Here is a 14,628-nt window from a genome sequence, read left to right on the forward strand (position 1 = left end):
AAGAATACAAATATATGTCTGCATCATTATTCAGGAACAAGTGAAGGCATACTAAAAGCCCATACTTTTACAAAGGTTGAATGCTGCTTACTGGCTTGCTCCCCATTGATTGCTCAGCTTGTTTTATTATAAATCCCAGGCCTATATGACAGGGGAACAGGGACAACACAGTGGGATAGACTTTCCTATATTGATTAACATTTTAAAAAATGTCCCACAAACCTAGTCACAGGTCTGTCTTCTGGGAGAAAATTTCTCAGCTGAGGTTTATTTTTCCCAGATGTATGAGCTGGCAATTAATACTAGCCATCATAACCATTCTTTTAGCTATCAGCCTCTCATTTCTCTTGGTTGTAATGGAATAATATTGACGTTATTTTCCAATGTTAATGTTTTTAAAATAATTCTTTCTTGTAATAACCTTCTAATCTTCCAAAATTTGCAGTACTTTTTTCCTGCTTCTCCCTAGTCGCTTGTATGTATGTGTGTATGCATGCATGCATGTATGCATGCATGTATATATGTATGTATGTATATATTGTTTCTTCATTTTATTTGTATGGGTGTTTTGCCTACATGTATGTTGTGTACAATGTGTCTGCAGTGCCAACTGAGACAGAAGAGACTATATGATCCTATGGAACTAGAGTTATAGACAGTTGTGAGCCATCATAGGGGTGCTGGGAACTGAACCACAATCCTTTGAAAAAGCTGCGAGTGCTATTAACCACTGAGCCATATCTCCAGACTCTCTGATTCTCTTTCAAGAGTACTTTCTCGAATGTTATATCCTACACTATTATCAATGTTAATGATAATCAATGAGGACCTTTAAAATGATATTTACACTATTATTTATCTAATCAACTATTAGAAATTATTTGAGAGTGTTTCGTAAACATACATTGCAATATGCAAAGGAAAAGCTTGTGATTTCTAAATACCAGATTTAATAGGCTCTATTATGGCATGTTACTCCATTATGTTATTCATATTCAAGCCCAAATCACCCATGACCATTTGTTTTCACTGGACCCCTACATCTAATTTATAAGTGAATACTGCCCACTGTTAAAATGATGATCTAATCTTAAATTTTCACAAGAAACAAGATAGTTAAATAGCTAGTCTAAGTTGAGACAAGCACTACATATGAAAGGTATATTTTAAAATTCATAGTATATTCCTGTGGTAGCTTGAATGACAATAATATAGACTCAGATATTTTAATGAATATTGAGTGAGAATTGAGTGACATAGGCTCACATATTTTAAGACTTGATCCCCAGATCATGAAATTGTTTGGGAAATATTAGGTGGTATGACCTTATTGGAGACAGTATGTTACTCAGAACTCTGAAATTTCAAAAGACCATTCCATTCCTAGTTAGTGTTCTCGTTCTCTCTCTCTCTCTCTCTCTCTCTCTCTCTCTCTGTGTGTGTGTGTGTGTGTCTCTGTGTCTCTCTCTATGTGTCTCTCTCTGTGTCTCTCTCTCTGTCCCCAACATCTCTCCCTCTTCCCCTCCCCTTTCTCATGGTTGTTGTATCTATATGTAAGCTCTCAGCCTACATGTGTACCATGCATCATGACATGATATGCAAATGTCTTTTTTATTTCCTCAGGTGAAGTGATGAGATAAAAATTGTTCCCAAGCTGTGTGAGGATGAGCCCAGAGTGTTTCATTCTGTTCTAACTATCCCCAGGCCTAAGCCTGAAAGCATCTACCCTCCACACAATCTAATCTTCCTAGTTGACTGACTCAATCCAGCTTCTCTTGGCTTCTGATTAAATTGCTCTGACTGTCCACATAACAACTTTGGCTACACGTTGTTCTAATCTTCTGGCTCCTTCTCATTTTCTGGCTCACTTTGTCTTCACCTGTGTCTAGCATGTTTTCTCTGTAACCTGTCTTTGTAAAACTGTCTTGGTAAAACTGCTATACAAACACACCCCCCTACACCCCCACACACCACAGCTTTTTAAATTTCTCCCTGCTTTTGAGTATCCTCTCTTCCTCTGCTGTTCTCCTGTGAGTTGGGAATATCCTATAGCTGACTCATTCTGTCAAATCTTTCTCTAATTCATTATTTTGTCTGCCCCTCAATTAGATGTCACTTTCAAACATGGCTGCTTACTTGTACAAATTTACATTACTTTCATTATTGGAATTAAATTTGTGTGCTAAATATGTATCTGTATTCTGCCAGATCATAATGTAATCCAGGGTGTGTCTGCATTCTGGTGTGAATATATCTTTGGATGTGATCCCTCACCAGCATAATCATGTTGCTGCATAAAAATTCCTCTTCAATGATGGTCATGTACTCTAAACTTCTGAAACTGTAAGTCTCAATAAACTCTTTCTTCTATAGGTTGCCTTGATCACAGTGATTCTTCACAGCAAGAGAAAAGTAAATATGACAATCTAATTATGTAATATGGTTAAAACTCTTTAGCCTCATCAGTAATATAATTTCATGGTGGCCTTTTTTACCATAAGAATAATAATTCACATATCCAAAATGCATTCATTTAAAGTAAGCAAATCAATGCTTTTAAATCTGTATAAAATTGGAACAATTATCATCATAAAATAAAAACTGTTTCCATATCCTGAAACTCCACCAAAACTGTTCAGGCTCTTAAATCTTTTGCAGTCCATCCTATACCCCAATCCTACTCTACCACTTCACAAAGCTGCATAACCAGACATTTTGTTATTTTAAATCCATAAGAATACATTATAAGGAACATTGATTTAGGGCTGACTTCTTTAATTCCACCTAGAAATCTGATATTCATCTGATATTTTATATATAAATAAGATGGTCTTTTGTGTTCCTTTGTAGTATTTCAGAGATTTGTGAATTTCATATTTTCCCCTTTAGATTATTCACAACTACTATTACAAATGAAATGAACATTCCTACAATGCGCTTATGTGGAATTGTTTTTCACTTTTATGGAATACTCTTCTAAAAGTTAGATGGCTGGTTACCTATAACATTTTTTAGTAAAATTGTGAAATATTGGTTGTATAATTTCATAATTCATTTACTGTGAATCTTAGCTGCTCTACAGTTTCACAAATTTTGGTTATTTCTAGAATTTTCCTTTTGATTATTTTAATGTTATGTTGGGAGGTGTGTGTTTACAAGTTCATAATGTGTCCATTTTAAGACTGCATTGCTTATCTTCTTAAGTTGTGATATTTGCATAGCCTTGGGAGATTTATTGTGTCCTGTATCTTCTTTGTAAAATGTTCTTGTCCTAGTAATTAATCTGAACTTTAAGTAAAAAAAATGGTAATTTGAATGGACTATATTTTAAATTTTGCTACATTTTAAGTTGCATTTTAGAGAATACTTACTTGTTTTAAGATCTTCTGCTTGTAGAAATTTTGCTTATAAAACATTTTTTCTTTTGCTTAATTTTGTCAATTTTATACTTTTACTGCTTAGCTTAGAACAATGTTTGGCTTTGAGGTTATACTGTTTATAGTATGAGAGAGTGTTAATTTTACTTAACATTCAGTTGTTTTTTGAAAAAATTTCCCTGTTGACTTGTCTTTATTGACTAAATTGATTGATCACTTAGGTTTGGATTTGCTGCTCACCTCTTTTTCATTAACTTCCATTGATCTATACTTACAGCCCCTTACTTACATCACATGGCCAGTTTCTGTGATTTTAGACTGTTTTAACCCAATGATTCTAACTTTGCTCTTATGTAATACTAAAACCTTCTTTTGGTTAATTTATGTTATATACATTTTCATTTTAACTTATTCTTTCAGTTTCCACAAAAAGAAACTATTCTTTTTATTAGAGTTATGTGAGCCTGGTATCAAGTTTAAGATGACAACCTAGTGGCATGGAAGAGCCACATGCACTGTCATGTCATTATATATGGATTTTCTTTCCTTTATTCTAAGTTAATTTCCAAGATTTTCAGCATGAAGGTTTTTTTATGTGGTGTTATGAATTCACTCATAATTATTTGTTGGCACTATTATTAATCCAGTTCTTCTTAACAATGCAATTTGACAAGTGTCATCTGCCACTATGTGAAATAATGCAATTGATTTTTCATATTAAAATTCTCATGCTTATTGTTCACTGCATTCATTGGTTCTGGTATTTCTAGTTTAACAAGCATTTACAACAAACCATTATGTTGTCTAAGAATAGAAAGCATTTTTCCTTTTCTTCTGGAAGAACTTATTAGAAGCTCTTCTCCAAATTGTTGAAGCTTGCTCTATTGTTGGTTTATTGAGAGCTATGCATAACCAATCCAGGTTAAATTGTGACAAATGCTTTTTCCTGTATTCCATCAAATAAAATAGCCCTGTGATATTTTCACCTTTTATTGCTAATTATTCCATTAATTTTCAAACAAAAACAATCTGCTATTTTTGTAGTAAACTACTTTTTTGTTTTGTTTTGTTTTGTTTTTTGTTTTTTGAGACAGGGTTTCTCTGTATAGCCCTGGCTGTTCTGGAACTCACTTTGTAGACCAGGCTGGTCTTGAACTCAGAAATCTGCCTGCCTCTGCCTCCCAAGTGCTGGGATTAAAGGCGTGCGCCACCACACCTGGCTAGTAAACTACATTTTGTGGTGACATTGTTTTCATATAATTCTAGTTATATTTCTGTTAATAGTTTTCTAAGAAATTTTGAGATTTACAGAAAATACTGGTAGTTTTCTTTCAAAGTATTTCTCTTGTTTGATATTTGTGTACTACTGACAAAATTAATTAGAAGGAAAAGGAGGCTATCAATTTTTAGGTGTGGCATAGAAGAGATTTAGAGGAAAGGTAGCTGAGAGGGGCTGGAGGTTGGAAAGGAAGGTGTTGAATAGTGAAAATGATATAATTCTATCCCAGTTAAAAACACAATAAAATAAAAATAAATGACCAATTATTATTATTATAAAAGAAAAATAGATAATAAAATATAAAATGAAAGATTCTTGTTGGATGATTCAGAAATTTTGTCACTTCAGATTTTGCGTTCTGTGGCTCATGCTTTAAGCAAGACACACAAGTCTTAGCTATGAAGTGATCTCCATTTGCCAGAGCTTAACAAGTGCACTGTCACCCATGGCCCTGTGGTGAGCATTCGTGTGTCTTTGAGGGCATCTACAGCTGGCTTTCTCTTTTGAAGTGTGTCTTTCTTACTCTCTGATAGCCTAACATAACCAGAGCCAGCCACTTTTTCTATGCTTTCTAGTTTTCCTGTGATAGTGACACTTCCAATGACAGGGCTACACCCCTCTGACTGCTGCTGCCCTTAGTGAAAAGGAGGACATTTTGTTGTGGCAATTCATTTGTTTCTACTTTTTACTTGGTTCACAGACCAAGATTGTACCTACTTTATTTTGTATTTTGATGTAAAAGTTAGGGATTACTGATGTACGTTGGCAATAGAAAGAGAAATAGGCATTTGAACACAATAGTTCATATGACATACTCTCTTGTTTAAACCATTTCATAAATTTCCACACTTTTGGAATATATTTCAGTTACTTTTTGTAAATCTCCTTTGTCATACTTTTGTCTCAAAAGTCTTCTGATCTTGTGTCGAATGTTTGTTTGTTTGTTTGTTTCCCCCATAGCTTATGGAATGATTTTCTACTACATCTTGAAAATTCTTATGGGATGATTTTTTATAAGGCTTCATCTTTGTTACTTCAAGCTGTACCAGTTTATATTTTATTCTGATTCTCTATTACAATAAAATATTTTATATCCATAACACTTTTATGGCCATTTAAGCTTAAGGCCAATGGTAAACAGATGTAGCATTTCATAATTTTTCTCCACAACTGCATTCTTTGATGCAGTACAATATTTCTAGCACAGAGAACAATACTACACATATAACAAGGTCTAGAAAATCTGGCACATAATGAGCTTAAATTCTAGGTCAGACTGATGGGCAGGATAAGTCAAAGACTGAAAATTTCTTAAAACCAAACTGTTCACAGTGGAAATGTAGAGATTTTCAATGAACAGTATCCAAGACAAATCAGAGTAAGCATTTACTTTATCCCTAAGCATTTCTATAGAGAGCACATGATTGCTACTGTAGTGTAAAAGTAAATTAAAGTTGGAAAAGTCAGCTTATATAAAATGAGGAGTTTTGGTTGTGATGATTCATGGCTATAATTTTAGGTCGTGAATATCTGAAGTCAGAGGCTCATAAGTTCACAAGTAGATGGGGCTGTATAGTAAAACTTGGTTTTAAAAATAAATAATATCTACATGAGAAATTATGGGCAATTAAGGATTGCTAAGAGAGATGGACTCAGTCTGTTCCAGAAACAACACTTTGATAATTTATTCTATCCCCAAAAGTTGCCTGTAATCATCAATACATATGGGACACACTAAATAAACTCAGTATATGGCTAAATATATGTAACAATAATAAGTAAGGAAGAAACCATAAATATAATAAACAAGTGAAACCCGACATCAGCAACAATATAAGCAAGAAGAAAAGAGAACTACTTTATATGCCTCAAAGAGTTGATCACTTTGCAGTAAGTGGTGGAGACATTACTACCACAGCATCCATCACTCAGGTGTCATCTTTGTTAAGAAATTTACTTGGATTCAAACTTATGGGAAATGCGTAGTTCTCTAGGTTTCCCTGCTGTGTTAGTGCATATGAATTTTGTGTTTAGTAAGATTCAAGGTTTTGTCCAATTTTCTGAGGAGCTGCCAAACTGATTTCCAGAGTGGTTGTACCAGCTTGCATTCCCACCAGCAATGGAGGAGTGTTCCTCTTTTTTCCACATACTTTCCAGCATCTGCTGTCACCTGAGTTTTGCTATACCATTCCTGGGCATGTATCCAGAAGATGCTCCAACATGTAATAAGGACAAATGCTCCACTATGTTCATAGCAGACTTATTTATAATAGCTAGGAGCTGGAAAGAGCAAAGATGTCTTTCAACGGAGGAATGAATACAGAAAATGTGGTACATTTACACAATGGAGTACTACTCATGTATTATCAATGATGAATTCATGAAATTCTTAGGCAAATGGATAGAACTAGAAAATATCGTCCTGAGTGAGGTAACCCAATTGCAAAAGAACACACATGGTATGCACTCATTGATAAGTGGATACCAGCCCAAAAGCTCCAAATAACCATGAAGCTCAATAAAAAGGAAGGCCATAGTATGGGTACTTAGGTTCTTCTTAGAAGGAGAACAAAATACTCACAGGAACAAATATGGAGATAAAGTGTAGAGAATAGACGGAAGAAAAGGTCACCCAGAGAACAACCATATCAACCCACCAGACCCTTCTAGAAGTCCCAGGGACTAAGCCATCAACAAAGGAGTAGACATGGCTCCAGCTGCATATGTAGCAGAGGATGGCTTTATCATGCATCAATGGAAGGAGAGGTCCTTGGTCCTACGAAGGTTTGATAGATGCTCCACTATAAGGTAATCGAGGGTTGGGAGGTAGGAGTGGGTGGGTGAGTGGAGGAACACCCTCATAGAAGCATGGGGAGGGAGGATGTGATAGAGTGTTTCTGGAAGGAAGGGAAACACGGAAAGGGGGTAACATTTGAAATGTAAATAAAGAAAATATCCATAAAAAAAAGATTCAAGGTTTTGAGAGTACAATGGCTTTGACTCATGAAATCTTACATGGCAGCCACAAATAGAGTATCTTTCATAGAGCAGACATCTAATATGTATTTGTATCCAAATTACCAGTCTACATAAGGAGTTGAAATCCTAGAGCATATACATCTTTTTATATAGAATATGGCTAAGTACAAGCATAACATAATGCCTTGCTAAGTATTTTGATTGTTTTATTTGGGAGAAAAATGTACTGGCTAGAGTTTCAGTTAGAGTTTAGCTTTCAGAGCAGGCAGGTTGAACTAGTCACTCTTCTATTGGCTTGACAGAACACCATGGCTCTTAGAAAAAGAGTTTATTTGGGCTTATGAAATCAGAGGAATTAGAGACATAGTAGATAGAGATGGATGTTTAAAAGTTACATCTTGGTCCAGCTCTGGCAGAGCCTCTCAGGGGACAGCTATACCGGGCTCCTGTCAGTAAGTGCTTTTAGCATCATCAATAGTGTCTGGGTTTGGTGTCAGCAGATGGGATGGATCTCTAGGTGGGGTAGTATCTGGATGGCCTTTCCTTCAGTTTCTGCTCCACTGTTTGTCCATGTATTTCCTTTAGACAGGAGGAATTCTGGATTAATATATTTGAGGTGGGTGGGTGGCCCCATCCCTCAATGGGGGCCATGCCTATCCATTGGATACAGGTTCTATCTCTGTTTGTTGCATATTTCAGCTAAAGTCCTCCCCACTGCTACACACCTTCTTTCAAATTCCTGATCCTCTATTCTCCCCCATCTCCTCCCATATCTGAACTGCCCCCTTCCTCCCTCTTCTCTCCCTCCGAGCTCCCTCTCTCCATTTCCCAGAGATTATTCTCATATACATGCAGATGTACATAGCCAAACATTGGACTGGGCATGGGGAATTCCAATGGGGAGGTTGGGGCAAGGGCTGTAGGAGCTGAAGGGGTTTGCAACCTCATAGGAAGAACAACAATATCAACCAACCAGAGCCCCCAAAGCTCTCAGGAACTAAATCTCCAACCGAATTGTACACAGTGTGTACCCATGGCTCTAGTTGGATATGTAGCACAGGACTGCCTTATCTGACATCACTGGGAGGGGAATCCCTTGGTCCTGTGCAAGCTTAATGACCCAAGATAGGGAAATGTTAGGCCAATGAGGCAAGAGTGGGTGGGTGGGGAGCACCCTCATAGAGACGGGAGAAAAGGAGGAGTGGATAGGGGGATTGTGGAGGGGAAACTGGGAAGGGGGATAACATTTGAAATGTAAATAAATAAAATAACCAATAAAAATGAAAAAAGTTACATCTTGAATTCTAAACAAAAGGCAGAGAAAGTGAACTGGAAATGGCATAAGTCTTTAAACTCCTCAAGTCTGCCTCCAATGACATATCTCTTGCAATATGGCCATGGGGACAAGACTGTCTTGGGATTTCTATCCTTGTGAAGAAACACCATTACCCTGGCAACTCCTATAAAGAGAAACATTTAATTGAGTCTAGCTTTTAGTTCAGAGGTAAGGCAAACATGATACTAGAGAAAGATACAAGAGTTTCACTTCTAAAGTAGCAGGATGGGGAAAAGAGAGAGAAAGAGAGAGAGAGAGAGAGAGAGAGAGAGAGAGAGAGAGAGAGAGAGAGAGAAGGAGAGGGGGAGGGGGAGGGGAGGGAGAGGGAGACAGATATGGAGACAGAGACAGAGAGGGAGGGTGGCGGGACAGGGTGGGGTGCGGAGGAGATTGAATCTGGCATGAGTTTCTGCAATCTCAAAGCTCACCCTCAGTGACACATTTCCTCTAAGAAAACCACACCTACTCCAAAAAGGCCATGTGTCCTAATCCTTTCATTCCTGGGATTTATGCAGCATCTACCTGTCAGCATATTTGATAATCATTTTTTGTCAATTTACTGAGTAAACGGCTAATGCTATCTATATTAACAGTGTCATTAACACTGCTAAGATTGTCTGATAAATGCTATTTCATAAATACTGTCCATAGTTTAAATCAGAGTAGCAAATGCACAATTAACCTGAAAATAAGGAAAGTGCCCACTCAGCACCTTAGAAAGGATCGAATTCAGCTATGACTCATCTCATTTTGCAAAGTCGCTATAAAAATGAGCATTTCATTTTGCAGAAGTATAGCTGGGATTTACAGCAGATGATTAAGATAAGGAAGAAAAATAACTTTTGCATTTTATCAGAACAGTAGCGTTTTATCTTGGCCATGAATTTTTCCCTCTGTAGATTTCATCCATCAAAAAAATGTCTCCACATGTTGTCAAGTGCCCAGTTGTTCCCCAGGGAACTCTATGAGTGTGACTTACCTTGTGAAAGTTTCTGAAATAAGCTGCCTTTTCATCTGGAAACTTTTCTAGCCTTCTGGGTCCCTTGCTAGAAGCCTTCTTAAAAACCAACCAGCATCGTCTGAATATCTGAAAGCAAATAAAGGAATCTGATTATCCATCATTTCCTATGAGTTTACAGGCATTTGGAGTTTTATCTATTCAACTATCACATTAGGGATGAGCTTCGAAAATTCCCTTTACTCCATAGAATGATTTCTTTAAAGGGAAGTGTGTGACTAATAGAAATTGCAGCACAACTTGAAAACATAATGCATCATGAGAAAGTCAATGTGTCAATCTGTTGGAATTAATCATTTTTAATATAAGTAATCACTTTGGTGTCAATACTGCACCCATGACGGCAATTTTTCATTTCATTTCCCACTGCTTTGAGCACTTAGTTCAGATAAATTAAATAGATACATACTGTTAGTTTTATAAATTCTAATAAAATAATATTTCTAATCGTCTTACACAAATTGAGGATTTTCAACAAATAGTCATAACATATCTTAGAAAACAGCAAATATATAGCTTCATTTTGGGCTCATGTAATTCCCTTGTTTTACAATAACTAGGATATACTACATATTTATTATGTAAAATACAATATATTTTAAGTTTATTTACACATTAATTCTAATAACTACTGCTGTAAACAGGTATTTTCATATTATGATAAGTTTAAGATACTGATCAAGGCTTGAATACATATATTTCTGAATCTTTTGTTTTAGCTTTTAAAATGATCATTAATTATGTACCTGAGTTTATTGGTTTTGGACCATGTTATTGTTTATAGAAATAATCAATGCCAAATTTTAGGTTGGCATCTTGTTTTTGCTGTATAATATCACATATTCTCCATAGATATATTGAAAAGCAAATAAGCAAAATGCATTTATCCTTTCTAGTAATTAACATCTTTGGTAATTTAAAATGGCCACAGCTTTTTAATTTATAAATTAAGCATATTTTATTCCTGGAGGATTTTCAACAAATACCACCAGCATGAGGAATGATTTCATCAAAGGCAATTTCAGAAATGTTAGTCACCGAATTTCTATTCTGTGTCTTTATTCAAAGTACACAGTTGTCACAATTCTTTTTCTTCTAGTAGAAGACAGAGTGTAATTCTTTCAAATTATTCCCATGAACATTGTTTTTTCCTCTCTGAAAGACAGCATTTTCTATGTTAAAAAGCACTCTCAGAGCTATCACAAAAGACTTTTCCCACTAAAAGCAAAATAAGTAAAATAACAATGTGAAGACACTCCCAGTGCCCCTGCTGTCTTTCTTAGATCTTCTGCTATAGTCTTGAAAAATATATCAAGAATGATGTGGAGCTCTGAGCACACAATAACATGTCTGCCCACTCTGCAATTAGATATATCATTCTTACCAAAGGGTTAATAGCCATACACCTGCAAGTGAGGAACTGCTCAATTTCTTTTGAACTACTGGTGTTTGACACATTGTATTTAGCACGTGACACAGTAGTTCTTTATTTTTTGGACTTTAACCAACCTCAACTTCCTAATGAAATTCTGTTAATGATTACAATACAGAATCAGCAAAGGTTTGTTTAGCTTTAATAATGAATTTTAGTCATTTTTTACCCCATATGTTTCTCATCTCTGTCATTTGCCTGCTGAAAATATTCTTCCAACTTTTCTATTTTCAAGTCGTTTTATGAGAGACTCATTAAGCTTAATTAGTCTCTCTCCTCAGCATAGGTGGGAGGTTATTTACTGGAACAAAGGCAAGTTACCAATGTGAAAAAAATGGCACCTTCTCCCTCAGAAAACCATACACTGCCAGTGTTCCCTCAGAAAGGCATAGAACCTCATGATTCCCTCCCTAAATCATACAAAATTATATGAAAAATGCTAATATGTAAGAATTGATAAACTGAGGGAAATTGTTGATTTTTTTTGTATTGGTATCACAGCTTTTTTATCTCCTTATCACACAACCTGGACAAATTACTTAGTGCTCAGCTGATACAGAAGGGTAAACCATGGAATTGAGGGGGATTTGAAAAGATGGGCCAAAGTTTTAGTGTTCAGAAAATTCTCCACAAGATACTATTCTCTGTCACATTATCTTATTATTTGCTAAACATGGCAAATCTGTACATAATGGCACTTTATTTTTATTCTAGGGGTCCCAATTCTAACATGTATAAAATAATCAGATACAAAATCCTGTCCATATTAGCTTACAGTTTAAATATTTCAAACAATACAATAGAAAATAATATTAATGATTTGCCAAAGACAGGCTGTGGGATTTAACAAAATGTACTTGAAATTCCACCTTTCTTTTTGTTAAACATTCAAATTTTAGACAATATATCAAGCCCTTTGGCATGTGTCCTTAAATTAGTCAAGAAAAAAAATAATGATTTAAGTGTAGGGTTAATAGTAAAGGAAAGAGAAACTGAGTAAGTTAACTTACTATCACTGTGCATACATTGACAACACAGGACAGACACATACAAAACAGACAAAATGCTTTTATCACAGCCGCTATTAACATTTCTAAAACATATTAAAAACTAGCTTTCACAAATAAAAATTTAAAGGTCTCCCATGAGTCTGATATAAATAAATTAATATAGATGACGAATCAATACCGAGTGATCAAGTGTTCCCTTGAATACATATATAGCTTCATTAATTTTTCATGATGGTTCAAATATTGTTGAACCATATAGCTATGTATGCTTACATTTAGCAAAGTATATAGTAATAAAAAATAGTAATGAAAAATTTGTTCTCTTCTTAAAATTCCTCTCTCTACAATATAACATGAGGTAATTTTGTGCTAAAGAAATAATTAAAATTGGAGCCTTCTGTTATAATGTCTAAGAACATAGATAACTTTCATGTAAGTATTTTATAATAATTAATTGTCTTGTCTCAAATAATTTATTTAAGCTTATCTTCAACTTTGTTTCTCATCAATGCCTCATTTCCATCTACTATAGAACTTGCCCAATTAGCTTATAAGAGATGTCCTGCAGAAAACACCTACAGTGCATTTGAAAAGTAACCTTCCTCTTACCAGAAATTGGTGGGATATTGAGTTCTGTCTCTTCAAAGTTCATACATTGAATCCAATGTGATGTTATTTGAAGATATATAATAGTGCTAGATGGGTTTGTGGAGGTACGTTTTGATGACAGAATTAGGGTTTTCATGAGGATAGTCATGACCAACATGCTTCCTCTCTCTCTGCTTATAAAAAAGGAGAGTACATAAGCACATAATGAGAAAACAGTTTATAAGCCAAAGGAAAAAAATAGATTTCTGTGGTTTAAGTCAAATATTATGTGATACTTTATTAGGGTAGCTTAGGATTATTAATGTAAATGCCATAGATGAATGTATATTTAAATGATAGATAGATAGATAGATAGATAGATAGATAGATAGATAGATAGATAGATGGTACTTTATTTGTAGCATTGCTAGGATAATGTTTATGACCATAGTATAATGCCAATAGTATATAAGTGAAAGATCATCCCTATGAATCTGAGCAGGAATTTAACTGGTCATGAGCATAAATATAAATATAACATACAAGGTGGAATGTATATAAATTAGAAATACTTTTCCTAGTTGGCATGGATGTATTGAGACTCTTTCCTTGAAGGAAATTGAGATGTAAATCTTAAGCAAAACTATTTTTGTTCTTTTGTACTGAAAAATGGTTACTTTGACCACATCTTCATAATTATCATAATATCAAATGAGACCTTAAAATATTCATAGAAATCCACATATATGAAAGCATTACAATGTTCAGTTTGTGTTACTATAATGAGTTTAAGTTAAGAAGTGAGTGAAGTATGAGCAAGAGAGTGTTGTTAAACCATTCATTATTATTGCAGAACAAGTGATATATAATTAAGATATAGATATAGTTATTTTGATCATGTCTTATACTTCAGCTTTTATAACATAGAGGTAAACAACCACATATAAATGAACTTGTTTTTAAGGTTTCATGAAATAAACTGTTTTATAAAAGTTGAAAGACATGCCACTTATTTCTGGAGAGGATTTATGTTGTAAACAGGCTCTAAAATAAACAAATAATAGATTGGACATCATGAAACTGTAAAGCTTCTGTAAAACAAAGAAGACTGTCAAAATGACAAAATGTCAGCTTACAGATTGGAAAAATATCTTCACCAACTGTACATCTGACAGAGGGCTAATATCCAAAATATATAGAGAACTCAACAAGTTAGACAACCCAAATAACCCAATTTAAAAGTGGAATACAGAGAAAAGCAAAGAATTCTCAACTGAGGTATCTCTAGTGGCAGAAAAGCACTCAAAGAAATGCTCAAAGACCTTAGTCACCAGGGAAATCAAAACAACTTTGAGACTCCATCTTACACATCTTCTACCCAGCACAATGATGAAGATCAAAAAACCCAAGCTACAGCATATGTTGGTGAAGATGTGGACTAAGGGGAACATTCCTCTATTGCTGGTGGGAGTGTGTCTTAACTGTGGGCTCCACTAAAACAGTTTCTTCCTTCAAGAGGGAAAATATCAGGGCACAGTCACAATCAAAGCAAAAATCAATCTCCAACCGTCCAACGTCTGGGATCCTCCAAGGGCTTGGGTCACTTCTC

General features: G+C 35.1%; 1 protein-coding gene across 2 annotated transcripts in view; it reads right to left on the reverse strand.

Annotated features, from left to right (window-relative positions):
* The window catches only part of Dok6 (docking protein 6), a 430,374-nt gene that overhangs the window by 267,561 nt on the left and 148,185 nt on the right, over positions 1-14,628 (reverse strand). For both annotated transcript variants that reach the window (XR_003835467.1, XM_021150966.2), the window contains exon 2: positions 9,951-10,058. Coding sequence is in view for 1 of the 2 variants with exons in the window: in XM_021150966.2 (XP_021006625.1) it covers positions 9,951-10,058 (108 nt within the window). In the remaining variant the exon portion in view is untranslated. The remainder of the gene's footprint in view (positions 1-9,950; positions 10,059-14,628) is intronic.

The sequence above is a fragment of the Mus caroli genome, chromosome 18 (assembly GCF_900094665.2).
Source record: "Mus caroli chromosome 18, CAROLI_EIJ_v1.1, whole genome shotgun sequence".
NCBI lineage: Eukaryota > Metazoa > Chordata > Mammalia > Rodentia > Muridae > Mus > Mus caroli.